The sequence below is a fragment of the Venustampulla echinocandica genome (genome assembly GCF_003357145.1).
Source record: "Venustampulla echinocandica strain BP 5553 chromosome Unknown scaffold_9, whole genome shotgun sequence".
NCBI lineage: Eukaryota > Fungi > Ascomycota > Leotiomycetes > Helotiales > Pleuroascaceae > Venustampulla > Venustampulla echinocandica.
The window spans coordinates 898,324-915,386 of record NW_022474214.1 but is presented as its reverse complement, the minus strand read 5'-3'; the positions used below and the strand labels follow the sequence as shown (position 1 = coordinate 915,386).

Genomic DNA, 17,063 nt, shown 5'->3' with positions numbered 1-17,063 from the left:
CTACCACCTCTACACAAAGAAAAACCCCCGTTGCACTACTTCGCATCGAGCCTGGACACAAACCTCTCCAATGTATATGCGGCTAATACTTTTTCCTACTTCCAGCTCGCGCTCCCCAGATCGCGACCGAAGCTGCCACCATGAGCGACGCCAGCGGAAATGTAGTCAGCTTCAACACTGCTGGCGTCCATCAACGTACGTTGATCTCCATTCCCTTTTCCCAATACAAATACCCTCAAATCCATGAACCCTCTCTAACTAGAAAACCAAATAGCTGCCACAGATGCTGGACAATAAGCACCTATTCAGTGGCTAGGGTGTAATGTATAGAAGGGGCATGGAATTGGGGTTCGCAGGGGATATGTAATTATTCATACACAACAAGGAATCGATGGAGTTCACAGATTGAGACATTTGATGCATTTGATGCATTTATTTTGCCTGGAAGGGAAGGGCGAAGTGGACTAAAAATAAAAGGGAAAATATGATACCCGGCAACCGTCCATCCATTCATGCTACCGTCTCCTCCCATATTACCCTTAAGTGCTTTACCTTTTGTTTCGTTTCATTACACTCTGCTCCAGCACTGGGAAAGTTCCGAAATCTAATATACAGATAGCGTCGCATCATACTACTTCCAGGGCAATGGGTCCCTAGATATTCCGCACAAAATTCGAGCGGGATGGGTTCATGGCATGGGATTTACCCAACCCCACTCCCCCTATCTTCGATCACACTACTCGGGGCCAACAGGTTCTCACTAAACACTTCAAAACACATAAACTGATCCTACCCCGTCATATGCGCACTTGCAATTACAGAAGAATTGAAGAGCAAGAACTAAAAAGCATACAACAGCAGGTATTCGCTCGTAGTCACCCACCCAACGACTAATCTGCCGATCTGAGGCATTCAGCTGGACGATAGTTAGAACGGCGCCATCCCGCCTAGCAAGTAAGCATCGCCGCCCTCAGGATGTTGATGCCTCACGATGTTGCTGCGTTAGACTCGGTCACGGCCACGTCGTGGTCAATTTTCTTCCTTTTCTCTAGAGCAAACACCAGCAGGGCGGCTTCACAGGGGACAGCAGGGGATCACACATGCCTGTGTCCGAAATCTGTGCATCTATAAAAGATCGTGGTCCCCTCGTCTACACTCCGTAATTGTGTCTCTGACCAACTCATTTCCGGGCCGAAAATAGGCGCCATGATGCTGCGACCTACTTAGAGGCCGCCGAGATTCAAGGGGAATGTTGGTGTTGGGGCGGAGTAGAAGGAGTAGATCACGACAGAGAAACGGTCGCGGGACGGTCACTATCCAGTTTGGGCTGGATTTTCCAGGCAGGGCGTACTCGAGTACAGAGCTAACTAGCTGGCGCTCATCAGATACTAGGCATCATCGACGCGATAATTTCCGGATGTGATTCTTTATCGAAAGATATACGATTTCTAGCATTTCAGACAAGTAGACAAGAATGTTTTGTTGTGTTAATACCTGTCGTAATAAGTATGCTCATACTCCGTAATCCTGCCGATGTCTTTTGGACGGCTGGCTTCCGTACGAGTATCGCTTGGGCGAATAGGAGAGTACCATGGCCTGGATAACACAGAGGTCATCGAGCAGGAGTTATTCAAACTATAGTACGCTCTAATGTTTGTTTTATTTGCTACTTCCGAACCCGAACGTCGCTGGCTATTTGGAACTAACGCCCTGTACCTATGTATCTATATATCTATATGTGTGAGCGGAAGCGGAAGCGGGCACTCTTGTACTATCATGGTCCCATCAACCCCGACAGCAAGCACTATCCTGTTTCTATTTCTAACTCGCGAAAGCACTTATTGGGATCGCCAAAATACATAGCAGGAACTTCAATAATTCAAAGTGCCCAGTCTCTCAACATAATACACTCATCTTCTTACTTCGAACAAATTGCCTGACCACGTCCATTCAACCTTGTTACTAAATACCATTCATAATGCACGAGCGTATGCGCTATGATGATATCGCCTGGGAGAGAAGTGAGGCACAGTTCGAGGCCTGGTCCAAGAAGTTTTATCAGGAGGACATATTAAGAGAAATCGGCAACTTTATGGCCAAACATCGAGGCGGTGTTCCCAAAGAGCTTTGCTCTCCCGTTGCGGGAGCCTTCAATGTCTGTCTTCAAATGAAGTTTGGAGATGGTGGATCAGCAATAATACGGTTCCCCCAGCCGGGCAATGTCAGGTTCCCTAAAGAGAAGCTCCTCAAGGAAGTGGCCGTTATGCGATATGTGGCCGAAAATACCTCGATACCTGTGCCGTTTGTTCTACACTACGGCATGGCAGACGAATCGCCTGCCGGGATGGGCCCGTTCATCCTAACGGAGCATATTAGACATGAGCACAATGTCACAGCTGCGCTCAACACACCCGGTTTCGTCAGAAAAGACCGGCCGATCCTCAATCCCCAGATACCAGAGACAGAGCTTAAATTCATCTACAGCCAAATGGCCGATGTCCTGCTCCGACTCTCTCAGCCCTCTTTTAGTCAGATAGGATCAATAGGAGAGGACGGTAACGGGCGGTAGTCTGTGACAGACCGCCCAATGACTTTCAACATGAACGAGCTCGTCTCGCTCGGAAATTTCCCCCCTGGAAAGCTTCCATCTACTGTTTTTAAGACTTCATCGTCTTATTTCACAGCACTTGCTGATGTCAACCTTATCCACCTATCAACTTAATGAAACGATGCAATTGATTCAGCTGAATATTGTCGACGCAAGTACGTTGCGCGACACCTGTTCCGCAAATTTGCCAGAGATGGCCGCCTTTCTAGCGCTCACAGCCTAGATGCAAACCCTTTCAAACTATTCTGTGATGACCTTCGCCCGTCGAATGTACTTGTAGATGCTGATTGCAGGGTCGTTGGTGTTATAGACTGGGAATTCTCATATGCTGCCCCTGCCGAGTTTACTTACAGCCCTCCCTGGTGGTTGCTTATTGAAACCCCTGAGAAATGGCCTAAAGGAGTCTCAGATTGGGTGAAAGAATATGAGCCAAGGCTTAAGACCTTTCTGGAAGAACTTACCGCGAGAGAGGACATTATGATTAGCGACGGAAGTCTGGCAGAAGACCAGCGTTTGTCAGGCCGAATGAGGGAGAGCTGGGAGTCAGGGGCATTTTGGATAAGTTATGTGGCGCGGAAGAGTTGGGCGTTTGATATGATATTCTGGGAGCAAATCAACTCGAGATTCTTTGGCGACAATAGTGGGTATGAGGACAGAGTCAAGCTACTTTCTCAAGAAGAAAGGGATGGCATGGAAGAATTCGTAGAGAGGAAACTGAATGATGCTAAGACGCGAGATTTAGATGACTGGGAGAAAGATGAGGCCAACAGGCTCACGTCTGCATTTATCTCGACATAGATAATCTTGATTCTATTGTAGCTCAAACAGCGGCTTGAATTGCGAGATGTGACTGAACAACGCTAAACACCCTTTCATCCTCATTGACTCCCAACTTGTTGCCCACAATAGCACAACCCTCATTGCGGGCCCAGCATTAGATGTTAATAAAGGAAGCCGATTCCTTCAGACTCAAACGCACCTGACGGCCATGAATAAAGATGATGGCGTCGCCAATCCATTTTGTATTTGGCCAAGGCTTTTTGCCATACCAGATTTAATCTCAAGTCTCGCTGCTTTATAAAACGGCGTCTTGAGCCGGAATACCTGTAGCTATTGCTTTTGTTATCCTGGCCCACTTGCATTCCTGCTCAGTGTCAAATTTGAGGCCACTTGGAAACTCGTCCCCCTATCTTACTGTCAAAAATACCATGTATCACAAGTTTTAGGCCTGCTGTGGCAGTTTCATATCTCTTCCTAATAATCAATCACGTTTCACGTCCTTTGAATCAAGAGCATATATTATAAATATTTGAAGTCTCTCCGGCACAATAAAGCTGTGAAGTGGATCTAAAAATTTCCATATGTTCGGCTCCCCAACCTCAGCTATACCTATGCCAGAAAAGTAAGAAGAAAAAGAGCGCCACAGGCGATAGAGCGATATCTAATTTTACACATAAAAAAAAACAAGAATTTAGTAGAACTATTGCAATAATTAGACCCCGGTGTAGCAAAAGTGCCATAACCTTGGGCCAAAAGATTCTCATCTCCGCGTCGAAGCAATAAAGGGAAAACGATAAGTGATCGCCCCACGTAATCTGGACCCATCTGTCCCAATCCACTAGCACATTTTGATCGTCGTCGTCTTTCAACCACCTAGTGCGAACCCAGGCGGGAATACGTCGTCGGATTTGCCCTCGAGCCCACTTGTCCCAGTCCATCTCCACGCATTTCATCGCTTGATCATATTTCCACTTCCACACGTTGTTCAATGTTCCATCGTTTGCATAAGGTTCCTTGGTTGCCCAGGCCCGCCACCTCCCAACGACCGCTAGAGCGCGCTCCGGGGTAACTTCATACCATTCACCATGTTCTGTAACCTCCGACCTGCCGCCTCCCTCCTTCCGTTGATCAAATATGTGTCTTCGTTTACACTTTCCACATTTGAACTTTCTCCGTTCATTGGCAAGCTCCAACTGAACCAGCCTTTCTACCATTGAATAATATGTGAATTTCTTGCCATTAGGATCATCGATGCGCGTGGCAGTAAACTTGCACTGTCTAGCCCATTGACATCTACGTTTATCTGGATCTAGCAGCGTTTTCCCAATTTTCATGTACTTAGGAGTGGATGGAGATGTGAAGACATAGATATATCCGGTAGGGTTGCTGGATGAGTCGGATGACGGACTTGCTGTATTCTTCGCCTTTTTTCTCCGGTCTTCACGGTTGAGGACTACCTCGAGTATCTTAAGTTTGATGCCATTACCAGTTGTTTTTATCTTGTTGAAAGGTTCGAAGTCCGGAAATTCTTTTTCGAGGGCTTGCTCCAAATCTTGTTCTGGGGTCCGTGCGGTTGGCTCTTCATTGGGCGATACTAAGGTCGTATTCACTGGGGTTGGTTCCTGTGGTTTTGGCTCCTCTGATGCTAGGTTCTCTGGTATCCCTTCGATAGATGGAAGCAACTTTGTGGAAGGCACATTGTCCCCGTTAGCACCAGATTCTGCGGCCATCTTTATAGCGCTCCCCATTGGGTCGATAGAGGTGGCTGGAAGGACCTTCTGGAAGCCCAAACCGTGGAGGCCAGTTCTGGCAGTAGAGCTGCCTTCTAAACGAGGTGGGGCTGGGACTTTTTGCAGGTGCCCTGTATCATCAGGACTCAAAGTGTTGGAGTCCTGTACTTCCCGGGCTTTGGCACCGACGCCGTCCTCCGTAGTCACATCCAATGATAACGCTGGCTGCGATGTTGAAACATGTGTGCTTTGGTGTTCGTCTTCATCAATGGCTATTATAGGAGGGGAAAGTGTAGGCTTGACCTGGCCCGTTCGTAGCATGACTTTCCTTGACTTCTTGAATGACGGAGAATTGGCCAGTTCCTTGCTCAGGCCCAAGTTGTCGCCAAGAGTTAAAGTTCCAAGCTTGGCCGTAATATCTTCCATGGGGTCATCAAGTGACTGCTCTCCGGTGTTCTGGTATATTGCCTGAGCTGAACTGACTCGAGATTGTGCCATTCGCGTCGGAGGCGATGATGCAGATTTGCCATATAAGCCACCCGTTTGCCTCCACGCCATACTCTGCTTTTGGGATGGGAGTTTATATATGCTATTGTTATTAGTCTTTTTCGACGATGGGAAGTAGCCTGGGTTGGACATTGCAGGTGTGGCTGGCGTTGCTGGGCTGATCGAGTCGTTATCAAAGATACTCAGGTCTGAGAAAGCAGAGCTGAGGGATGAGCCAGAAGCAACCGAGTCTGGCGATGGTCGAATTGGGGTTTCCATTGCGGGCCGTCTGGTATCATTACGTTCAGGAGACATCTGCCTATCGTCTTTCTTGTCGGGGCTAGGGAAGGCCGGGTTTCCTGCTTTCGTGGAGAAACAGTAGATAATTCAACTTAGATTACAAGATCTGAAGCCTTGTTCTTTCCAGTTTGCGATGCAGATTGGTAAATGTGATGCTTCAACTGCGATATTCGTTGATATTTGTTTAGAGTGTATATGTATGGCCGTCGATTGGAGATCGCAAGAAGGTTGCTCAGAAAACTACAATCGAATCGGCGCTCCGTTGACATATGTAATAGATGGCCTAGTCCTACACACTCGCATTGCCCACCCGCTGCGGTCTGATAATCAGCCACATCGCGAGCAGGTAGTGGATGGACAAACTCCAGTCCCTGTCAGTTGGTTCAAGGTAAATCATATGGGAACCAACAATTCGGCAACTAAAGGGGCAGGTGTTCCGCTCCCAGCCTCCCCAAGCCTGAAGCAAGCCCGCATCTATCTGTCTCGGGTTACCCGATGGCGGGTCGCAGCTCGACACCCGAAACATGGAGATTATAATGTATTTCAGGTCTTCAGCATGCAGGAGGTTCGAACTGCGCCACAAGCTGGTGTGACTGGCAGTGAAGCTGAGTATGTTGCGACTAGGATACCGTGAAGAAATTCGACATCGATCTTAGGGCTCTTGCGAGGATAGGGGTGCCTAGAGGCCATTGCTTCTATTTCCCAACGTCGAAGTAGGATACTTATACTTAAAAGCGATAAATGCGAGTGAGAGTTTGAGTGGCTTTGGCGTCCAGGAGGGTAGCGAAGACTTCGCTTGATAATAAGCTAGAGAGTATAGCTGACCGCGATTCTATCATTTCTAAAGGCGGTGTTTCGTAGATCAGAACTGTTGCGTGTGCTAAAACTAAATCCATGCTTCTTGCGTCTCGTGATCATTGTTAGTATCCTAGCTTCGTGTACCTAACGTCGGCTCTTTCACCTCCAAGTTAGTCGCTGGACTATGTAGGTCGATTCTCCAACAATTATGGTGGCGTTCTCAACTTCTTTGCAAAACTGCAATCTGTTAGCTGGATGTAACCTCGTCGTAATCGGGCTAGGAATAATACAGGTTCCGTTTCTGTCTCGAGTAGAAAGAGGAGTGCACAGATTGATTGGGACTGATTGCGAGTTCGACATCAATTGACGCCAGACCACAATTGCAACCACTTGGTTGTATTCTCGAGCCTTGGCCTCCGAAACACCCAGTGGTTGTATATAAATATCAAACGCTGTTGAAAGCGCTTATAACCTTAGATAAAACACCTAAAACCTAAAAAAAGCAAATGGTGGAGGCCAGGACAACGAGGTCAATGCCAGTTTGACGGATGGCCTAGGTGAGTGTAGGGCAGTGATTTAGTCGTATGTGACGGAACTTACTCACCAACTAACTTATATATCACCCAAATTGCTATTTACGCACTAGTAGATAAGCTCCATAGTGTCCCTAGGCACCAATAACCGGGTCCGTTCCCAGCAGGTTTCCAAAACAGTCTTATATATCTTATCCAAACCGTAAATTAATGTTATAAACCTGAGCCAATCTCCTCAATATCGCCAACCAAACGATCAATCGTTTCACTTCTGGTCTGCGAGTTGACCACCACTCTAAAAAAGGCTCCTTTCTCCCCGGGGGCATAATCAACCATAAACCCTTTTCCAACGAGCCTTTCCACAATACTACTGGTGATCGTACTATTTTCCTCCTTAATATCCCGCAACACTCCTCCTGGCGCATAGTAAAAGCAAACTTGCAAACACGGTGGAGGATTCTCGCTAACCAGCACAAAATTCACGTTCTTCTCAAGGAGGCTCGCAAAATACGAAGCCATGCCAAACGCATGGTCAATTTGCGCTTCGAACCCGGAGGAGCCGTAGTAGATCCAAGCTAGAGCAAGCTTCAAGCTGTCGCCACGACGTCCACACTGCAGTGTCAAATCGGCCAAGTCCCAAACTTCTTCATCCGTGGATGAGGCGTGGAACAGATACGCTGCAGGTAGCGTATTCGCGGTATGAAAAGTTCTCATGTCTTTTCCAAGGAGAAATGAACATGTTACTGGAACTCCCATCATTTTATGCGGATTTATGGCAAAGGAATCTGCTAATTCCGCGCCCTGCAGTTTATGCTTCTGCTTTTGAGAGAAGATGACAGGGCCGCCCCAGCTGCCATCTATGTGCAGCCAGAGGTTGTGCTTTTTACAGATGGCAGAGATGGCAGTGAAGGGGTCGAATGAGCCGAGGACAGTGGTTCCCGCCGTTGCGTTTACGTAGAACGGCGTTCTATTTTCGGCTTTTGCTTTGAGAATTAATTCTTCTAAGGATGATGGAACCATTTGACCCTGGGCATCGACAGGCACGCTCCAGACGTTGTTAGTGCCGAGACCGCACATCTGTGCGGCTTTTTCGAGGGAGTAGTGCCCGTGAGCGGAGGTAAAGAGAACGAAGTTGTGAGTGCCATTGCCAGTGGTTTTGGATGATGGGTAGAGGTTGTTGCGCGCGATTATTATGGAGGTGGTATTGGAGGCGCTGCCGCCTTGGGTGGAGATTCCGCCAGCATAAGGGCCGGCAAACCCGAAAGCTTTTGCTAACGTGCGGCAGGTGGTTTTTTCAATGACGGTGAGGGCCGGGGAGACTTGGTAGACGTGGAGCTGGGGATGGTTAGTGAGGGAGGGAGACGGCGTGTGTGGAGAGAACTTGCATTTGTGTTCAAGACGGATAGCAGAAGTTCGGAAATAACTCCAACCTAGGAAATATCAGTATGAATTGTAGTTTGGTTTTCTCGAAACATACAGCATTCGTAGTAGCATACAACTTATCCATAAACCCTTGATCCCACGTATTTACACTATATTTAAGCACTTGCTCTACCGTTGCCAAGAGGCCTTCCTTCCCTTTTCCGTCCCCTGGGAGCTCAAAATTCATAAGGCGGACCAGCTCGTCAGGCTTGTGGTATTCCACCAAAGTCGTCCGAGGAGTTCCTTCATGATGCTTGGGCTCTGCTGGACCCGCTTGGTCTGCTGAGCTGACAAAAGGGATTATCAGAGATTGAACGGCTTTTAGCAACTTGAAGGGGTTAGTATTTCTCGGCTGTACTTCCAACTATATAAAGTTGCGGAACGTGGTATGAGAAATGCGGATGCACTCACATCATCCACCTCGTCCGCCCTATTTACCGCGACAGTGTCACGAGGAGGGCCATTCGAAAGTGGCAAACTCGATCCGTTGGATGCCATTGTCAAATTCGTAATTTAGCAACTCGAAGTGGCAAAGCAAGTAGGTTTTAGAACAGATATGAGGAGTATTTGAAGGAATTGCTAACAGCTCAAACTTGGACGGCTTATTTCCAACGGCTATGAAAAACGAAAAGCGCCAATAGAATGGCGTGTGTCCACGTGATGGAGGCAAAAATTCGCCTGCGGGTTGGGAAGCTTGAATGTGGCAGGGTAATGAAATTGTGTATGTTTATTATGTGAACACGAAGCGTTGTTTGTGTGCCTGCACTACAAGCTCTATGGAAGAGCGAAATATATTTTTTCGACTCCGAAGACTTCCGCGTCCAACCCCACTGTATTCCGGGCAATAATGTTACTCCGGCCCGACCGTCTACCATCAAGACCCTCGACCGATAACTCGCCGAAGCACTTGGCATAGGTTGGCTAATGATATAGATACATAGCTAGGTAGGTATATATATATATATATATGGGTACTCGAGTGCTGTAGTTGTGGAACTTGTGGAACTTCTTGTTCTCGTACGGAGTAGTCTGTGTTGGAATGTTGGAATAAGGTCCTACCACTACTAGCAAGTCGATTCGACTTGCGAGTCATGGTTGCAACACAGAACGGTTACTTCCACCCTGACTGGAAAATGGAATATAAACCCATCTATTAAGCCTCCCATTGAAATCAAATGAGAGCCGTTTGCTCCACTGACGAGGGGGAGAGGACCAGCGGGGGCGCGAAATCAGGAATCCCCGGTGATGTTAACGGTTCGTCCTTCGTAGCCTATTGGGAATACACTTTCTATCGTCTACATATCATCCATCCCAGGCATGCCTTGCATACCACCGACTTTCGCCCAAAACCTATCGAAGTCCACGCCCTGGTCCTCAAATAGCCTCTTTGCTTTAGCCATCGTCTCCTGCTGTCGCTCCGGCCCAAAGCCTCCTGGTTGGATAGATTCAAATTGAACAAGCTCAATCCAACGGAAGAAGAGATTCTCCTTCCCCATGGCGGTCAACTCATCCTTGAAAGCGACTATCTTTCGACGCCCCTCCTCTTCCTTCGCACTGCCACCAGCAGCTGCACTTTGTATGACCACCCAACCGAACTCTTCACTGTGAACCAATATGGTTGTCTTGAAATCGCTGAAATTCATGTCGTGCTTGTCCACCAACTTGTGAGCCAAAATCATGAGCTTCCAATCCAAATCCCAATCTTTGCTTAGCATAAGGTATCCTGTTTTCTCACTCATCCACATAGGGTCCACTGCCTGGTAGACATTGCTCAAGAACAAGTCCTGACCTGTGCCTTCATCCAGCACATTTTCTGCGGCATTATACCATCTTCTGCTCCGTCTCACAATTATCTCCTTGTCCCTAAATCCAACCCGCAACCTCCACATAACCGGGTTCGCAATTGTCTGGCCCAAGAAAAACGCTTTCGGCCAGGGCCAGACAAACGAATAAATCAACAAATCTACCATAAAGGTCATACTACGGCGTAAGATTTCCGATTTTATCTCGTTGAATGGCAGGTTCGCCGTGCGCATCGTAGTCTCGTTTGTTTTGCCCATCAGCGAGGAACATATCTTCATGTAGAACGGGCCAACGATGGTAATGCGCCATACTATAAGTCCAATGATAACAAGATTCATAAGGACAGGTACGGCGAAGATATTGCGTTTGAAGTCGCGCGGTTTCGCGTCGATGTGCGTGATATAGACATGGCTCTTGGAGAGGTTTGGGAGGAAAGGTTCGAGGTGTTTCGGAGAGGGTTGAAATGGCTTGGGAGGGTCGCCTTTTGATTGCACCTGTATCGATGCTGAAGCCTTTGAGGGCAAAGATGGTTTGCTCTTGAAAGCTCTGGCCTTGCCTTTTGGAGGCATTGTTATCGTTGGCCTTCCCAGAATCGTTGTTGTTGCTTTATTGTATCATTTTCCATGTGCTAGGATCAAGCTCCGGGTGGATGCAATGGTCTGGCATCTTCGGCACATTTAGGCTGCCGGACTCTATCTTCTATCGTCCAGAATTTTATATCTACGTAGTACTACCTACACGCCACGCAACTCCTCCTTGCCAGCCACTAATTCATCATTCAGCGATGAGAAGTCGAGGTTTATTCAGGGTCAGGGCAATATCCATGACTGCCTTGCAGCGCCTATATGCTAACTACTTCGCAGGAGTCACCGAGCACTGTCTGCGCGTTTTGCGCGCATCAGGTCCGGCAATCTCGCCGTCCGGCGCATATTCAACGTCGTTTCCTGCAATCTTCTCGTCCAGCATCCAAACCTCCTAGCGAAGCATCTTGTCTGCAAGAAGAAGGGAATGATGCAGATACACGGTCCAGTCCTTCTACGTGGGGGCGTCCAGCAGCTGCGCGAGGGAGTAGGCTTGGGCCGACACCTTCTTGGGGCCGACCTGTTGGAAAGGGGGGAGTGCCACCTCCGAGTAGCTGGGGACGACCACATCCTGAGCCCAATGGCATATCTTCTGCCTCCACGCCGGTAGCACACGGGAATCAGACAGCCACGACTCCAAATCTCTTACCTCATGAACAACGAGCCAGGGAGTTAATGCTGGAGAATACAAATAAAGCACAGCAACGACCCGTCATGATCCCTAGAGGACCAGGGCCGGAATCAAATCGAGCTGGCCGTCCTGTGGTTATGCAACGTACTCCAGAAGTGGAGCTCGAAATTGCGCGGAGAAGTTCTAGGAGGGAGGAAGCGAGGGCGATGCAGTTGCTGAGACAGCAACGCCAACAAGAGGCTTCCAATGGCGCTCCACCTAACATCCGGAAAGTGGACACTGACACACCATTTTGGCCTGCTTCCAGGGACACTCGTTCCGGGGGAGAAGTGCGACCTCAAGGAGGGTTTTCCAAGAGGAATGCTGGACCTATAATCCAAAGAGTGGGGATTCTAAATTCTCCTGAGCCGCCTTCTCAGACTGCTTCTGGGGGCACTCGTTCTTTAACAAAAGAGCGGCCTCAATGGGGCCAATTGAGACGGAAAGCCGAAGTGGACCCTCAAGAACCTGTTCAGTCGGGAGAGAAAAGCTTTGATAAAAGCCGGGCTCAAAGAGAGGAGCAGGCCAAGACAGCCCGATACACACCTATATTCAAGCCTTCAAGCCGAGAGCAACAGCCTTCAGATGAGTCGCGGAATGACGATTCCTTCCGTATAAGCAGAGATAACATATCAAGGCAGAGTTTTAGCACACCAGAACCCAAGGAGCCCGTGCAACGAGATACTAATGCCTCTATGGACCGACTAAAGAAGTCCAGTGCGCGATTTTCATCAGAGCCGTCCCCCGGCTACAGCAATGTTGCAAAGGGCAAAGATAGAGACAAGGCAAAGAGACGTCAGCAGTTTGCATACGACATAGAAGAGGAAGAGGCGGCTCGCGAGGAGGCTCGGAAACGCACTGAATTGAAGAAGCAGCGGAAACGCGAAAAAGCGGCGCGAAAGCCTGTTCCGATAATGCTACCAGAATTCATTTCGGTATCCAATTTAGCAATTGCGCTGAGAGTCCGACAGGAGGATTTCATTGAGAAAATGACGGAGCTGGGTTTCGAAGAAACAAACCATGACTTTATCATGAACGCTGAAAATGCAGGCCTCATTGCGATGGAATACAACTATGAGCCAATCATTGACCGAGGCGAGTCTGAAAATCTGACAGCGAGAGCCCCCGCTCCCGATCCGTCTATACTACCACAACGACCCCCTGTAGTCACAATTATGGGCCACGTCGATCATGGAAAGACGACCATCCTCGATTACCTACGCAAATCATCCGTTGCCGCAACCGAACATGGCGGGATTACTCAACACATTGGTGCCTTCTCCGTACCGATGCCCTCGGGCAAAACCATAACTTTTCTCGATACACCAGGTCACGCTGCATTTTTGAGCATGCGTCAACGAGGTGCCAACGTTACAGATATCGTTATATTGGTGGTTGCAGCGGATGATAGTGTCAAGCCTCAAACTATCGAAGCTATCAATCACGCCAAAACAGCCAAGGTCCCTATTATAGTCGCTATCAACAAGGTTGACAAAGAGGAAGCCAACATCGAGCGAGTCAAGCAAGATCTTTCGAGACATGGGGTTGATGTTGAGGATTTCGGTGGCGATACACAGGTTGTTTGTGTCAGTGGTAAAACCGGCCAAGGCATGGGTGAGCTTGAAGAAGCTGCTGTAGCGCTGTCCGATATTCTAGACATGAGAGCTGAAAAAGACGGCGAGGCCGAGGGGACTGTCATTGAAGCAAGTATCAAGTCTATGGGCAAAGTAGCGACTGTGCTGGTCAGACGAGGCACTATGCGTCCCGGTGACTTCATCGTTGCAGGCCAGACCTGGGCCCGAATCCGATGTCTCCGCAACGAAGCTGGCATTGACATCGAGGAAGCTGGTCCGGGAACGCCGGTGGAAATCGATGGCTGGCGTGAACAACCAGTTGCTGGTGATGAGGTGCTTCAAGCTCCTGACGAAGCGAAGGCCAAATCCGTTGTCGACTATCGGCTCGAAAGGGAGGAGCGAGAGAGGATGGCTGGTGACATGGAAGCTATCAATGAGAGCCGCAAAGCCGAACAAGACAAACGTGAGCAAGAAAGACTAGAAGCTCGTGCTAAAAAAGAAGGAGTTGTACTTGAAATGCCAGAGCAAGAGGTTGGTGGACCGAAACAAGTCTATTTCATCCTCAAGGGCGACGTTAGTGGTTCGGTCGAGGCTGTCATCGACAGCATTGCGCAACTTGGTAATAAGGAGGTTCAGCCACATATCCTCCGTTCTGGTGTCGGTCAACTGTCGGAATTCGACATTGATCACGCCGCTGTTGCTAAAGGGCATCTCATCAATTTCAACACGGAGGTGGATCCACATATTCTAAAGGCCGCCGAACAAGCCAAAGTCAACATTCTTGATCACAACATCATTTATCGCCTTGTGGATGATGTCAAAGCCGAACTTAGCAAGCATCTCCCGCCGTTGATCACACAAAGGGTACTGGGCGAGGCGGACATTGCGGAGGTTTTCTCAATTACGGTCAAGGGACGCAAACTGAAGAATGTTGCCGGATGTAAGGTCAGGAACGGGACTATTGGCAAGAATGCTAAAGTCAGGGTGATGCGGAATGGCGAGAAGGTATTTGATGGTATGTGCTTCCTTCCTCTCTTGATATGACGACCCTAACTTAGAGTTGCGTAGGCAACCTTGCTTCGCTCAAAAACGTCAAGAAAGACGTGACAGAGATGAAGAAAGGCAGCGAGTGCGGTATGGGATTTGACGGCTGGTTTGATTTCCAAGTTGGAGATCAGATCCAGGCTTATGAGCAGAACGAAGAGAAGAGATATTTGTGATATATCTTAGATTTCTCTTCCCCCTCTGCCAGGACCGGCCCTCTGTTGATCATTCCTATATTGGGAGATTGGTTATCTTCAAGGAGATATGGAAAGATGTTCGCTGTACATATAAAGTTTGCCGCATAGATGGCGTATACAGGCAGCATATAAGGGGTGCGCATGCTAAGCTGTTAATACTCACCTGACTAAGTCCGGGTACACTGTATAATATTGTTATATGATAGAATTTTACCTTTTCACCACTCAGTATATATCCCACAATGTAATACACGCGGCGCAGTGCCAGTGCTCTCTCGAATTAGCAGGGTGAATAGTGCGTGGGTTGCGGAGCTGGATTTCCTAGAGACAAGATATGATGAGATAAAGATATAATACAGAAAAGGAGTATATCGATAACGTGTCACGTGTCACGCCCTCCCTTTGACTGATATTACATAATCATTTAATCCTTCACTCACTAGACTTACGTGCCGTATCTCTTATAAATCTAGACATATTTTTCTACATAGGCCATCTCTCGGTATAAAAGTTGTCTCAGCCTCTTTATATTTATCCCGAAATTTCATTATCGATCAAAGATGAGCTCGTTCTCCCACACAGGCCCACACATTGTCCGTCTCGACGGCCATATATCACCAGTGCCTCATTTTCCCCCAACCTTCACCCACACATACACCTCCTACGATCGCACACCACCAGACACCCAAACTATAATTTCTCGTCTGGCTGACGCCAATGTAGCTATTACTACTCGAGTGCCCATCTCGGCAGAGACAATCGCAATCTGTGCCAAGAGGAAGCTGAAACTGATCGCTGTGCATGCTATTGGCTATGATATGGTCGATTTGAAGGCGTGTAAAGAGCATGGCATCAAGGTTTGCAATGTGCCGGCAGCGAGTAATGAGGCTGTGGCGGAGCATGCCATTGCCTTGTTTTTTGCTGTTAGAAGGAGAGTTGTCGGTATGTCGGTTTGGCAATTCTTAGACTTTTGTGTTGTGTTTTGGACAGTTCTCTTCTGGAAGTGTCTGGAGTTATGATGTATCAAAAAGTTTTGACAGTTATAAGATTTTGCAGTTATATGTTTTTGGCTGTTAGTAGTGTTGGTTGACTTCGCGGATGAATATGCGAATACAAATGTGTTGTGACTTTTTTACCCCTATCCACGGAGAGGGGTTTTCCCAAGGGGTAGAAAAACGGCCTCGCTCTCAATTCCTGTCCCTAGATCCAAGGCATCTACTAGAATATGCAGACTTATTAGAGCTATAAATTAATTGCGAGACTAGTGATCAGTATTTGAGAAGCAATGTTTCCTTGCCGTACGTTCTAGGAAACTAAATACAATTGCTTTTTGAGGGAGCGGGAAATCTGCCTTAGTGAGATTATAGACTCTCTTGTTTATCTTAATTATTTATAGTCCGTTCCTACGATTTTTAATTCATGTTTTCTAGCGCATCTAGGCCTCCTTATCCGAGAAAGAAGTTGACTTGTCTGCACCGACTAACCTAGTCAATAATAGACATGCACAACCTCGTTATCAACACTAATGAGTGGGCCGAGAAAGGGAGCCTAGCTTCACACTTTGATGGGGTGCCGGTAACATGCAGACAGGAAGTCGTGGGCATCATTGGAGTCGGGGAATTAGGTTCGTCTCCAGATTTCATCGCTTGCCTATCAAAGAGACCAACCAAGCAAGCACTATCTGCTTAATCTTTGTACTACTTTGCTACTTCACATGGCTCACTTTCAAGCAGGTAACCGCGTGGCCAATATCTTCCGCTCCCTCAATAGCACTGTCCTTCTCTCCGAACGCCCCTCCTGTCCACCAGCCTCCACTCGCCCAGGCCGTACTCCATTCGTCACCGTCCTCGCGGAGTCTACCGTTATAATTATCACCGTCCCACTCGCACCCACGACCCTCAATTTAATCTCCACCACCGAACTGTCTCTCATGAAACCTGACGCCGTCCTTATAAACGTCGCTCGCGGTGGCATCGTTGACGAAGTAGCTCTAGTCAAAGCATTATGGAACAGGAAGATCGCGGCCGCGGCAACAGATGTATTTGTTGAGGAGCCGGCGGTGAGTGAGAATAGTGTGCTTATTAAGGCAGCGAAGGAGGATGCGTTGAAGGGAAGACTGGTGTTGAGTCCGCATTTGGCATGGTTTGCTAGGAGTAGCGTCGAAAAGTTGCGAGTGACAACGGCGACAAATATAGAAGTTTGGGCAAGGGGCGGGGATGAAGGGTGGAATATGGTAGACTTGGAGTAGCTTTTATAGATGGGTTTAGACTATGGTTATAGAAAGAGACGAGGAGGGTCCTGTATACACCGATAGCTCTCGACCCAGCTAGCATGGGCGTCCGTGGCTGTTGCGGTCAGTATTGTTTATACAGTTTTAAAAGAAGAAATTAGTGCATGCTTCAGGTGCCTTTGGGAATTCGTCTCCCCATATTGACAATATCCTAGAAACCGTCACTTGGACATCTCCAACTCTTAGTTACATTTCATGGAATGGATCTTCTAGCTATTCTAGGCCCCACAATAGAAATATATGTTTC

At 48.0% G+C, this 17,063-nt stretch overlaps 6 protein-coding genes across 6 annotated transcripts; 3 read left to right on the top strand and 3 right to left on the bottom strand.

Moving 5' to 3' along the window:
• Positions 1–1,978: 1,978 nt before the first annotated feature.
• On the top strand, positions 1,979–3,406 carry BP5553_09042 (uncharacterized protein; the record flags this gene model as incomplete). The annotated part of the gene is made up of 2 exons (XM_032017665.1): positions 1,979–2,555; positions 2,745–3,406. The coding sequence occupies 2 exons, from the start codon at positions 1,979–1,981 to the stop codon at positions 3,404–3,406; spliced, it is 1,239 nt and encodes a 412-aa protein (XP_031866308.1).
• A 673-nt stretch (positions 3,407–4,079) lies between these two features.
• Positions 4,080–5,883, bottom strand: BP5553_09041 (uncharacterized protein; the record flags this gene model as incomplete). Its single annotated transcript, XM_032017664.1, has 2 exons — positions 4,080–4,088; positions 4,132–5,883. The coding sequence occupies 2 exons, from the start codon at positions 5,881–5,883 to the stop codon at positions 4,080–4,082; spliced, it is 1,761 nt and encodes a 586-aa protein (XP_031866307.1).
• Positions 5,884–7,448: 1,565 nt separating this feature from the next.
• BP5553_09040 (Uncharacterized protein) lies at positions 7,449–9,155 on the bottom strand (the record flags this gene model as incomplete). Its single annotated transcript, XM_032017663.1, has 3 exons — positions 7,449–8,570; positions 8,713–8,985; positions 9,069–9,155. The coding sequence occupies 3 exons, from the start codon at positions 9,153–9,155 to the stop codon at positions 7,449–7,451; spliced, it is 1,482 nt and encodes a 493-aa protein (XP_031866306.1).
• A 797-nt stretch (positions 9,156–9,952) lies between these two features.
• On the bottom strand, positions 9,953–11,029 carry BP5553_09039 (Uncharacterized protein; the record flags this gene model as incomplete). Its single annotated transcript, XM_032017662.1, has 1 exon — positions 9,953–11,029. One exon carries the CDS (start codon positions 11,027–11,029, stop codon positions 9,953–9,955), a length of 1,077 nt encoding a protein of 358 aa, XP_031866305.1.
• A 215-nt stretch (positions 11,030–11,244) lies between these two features.
• On the top strand, positions 11,245–14,505 carry BP5553_09038 (Uncharacterized protein; the record flags this gene model as incomplete). The annotated part of the gene is made up of 3 exons (XM_032017661.1): positions 11,245–11,268; positions 11,324–14,300; positions 14,354–14,505. The coding sequence occupies 3 exons, from the start codon at positions 11,245–11,247 to the stop codon at positions 14,503–14,505; spliced, it is 3,153 nt and encodes a 1,050-aa protein (XP_031866304.1).
• A 581-nt stretch (positions 14,506–15,086) lies between these two features.
• BP5553_09037 (uncharacterized protein) lies at positions 15,087–16,774 on the top strand (the record flags this gene model as incomplete). The annotated part of the gene is made up of 3 exons (XM_032017660.1): positions 15,087–15,468; positions 16,025–16,150; positions 16,260–16,774. The coding sequence occupies 3 exons, from the start codon at positions 15,087–15,089 to the stop codon at positions 16,772–16,774; spliced, it is 1,023 nt and encodes a 340-aa protein (XP_031866303.1).
• Positions 16,775–17,063: the final 289 nt, after the last annotated feature.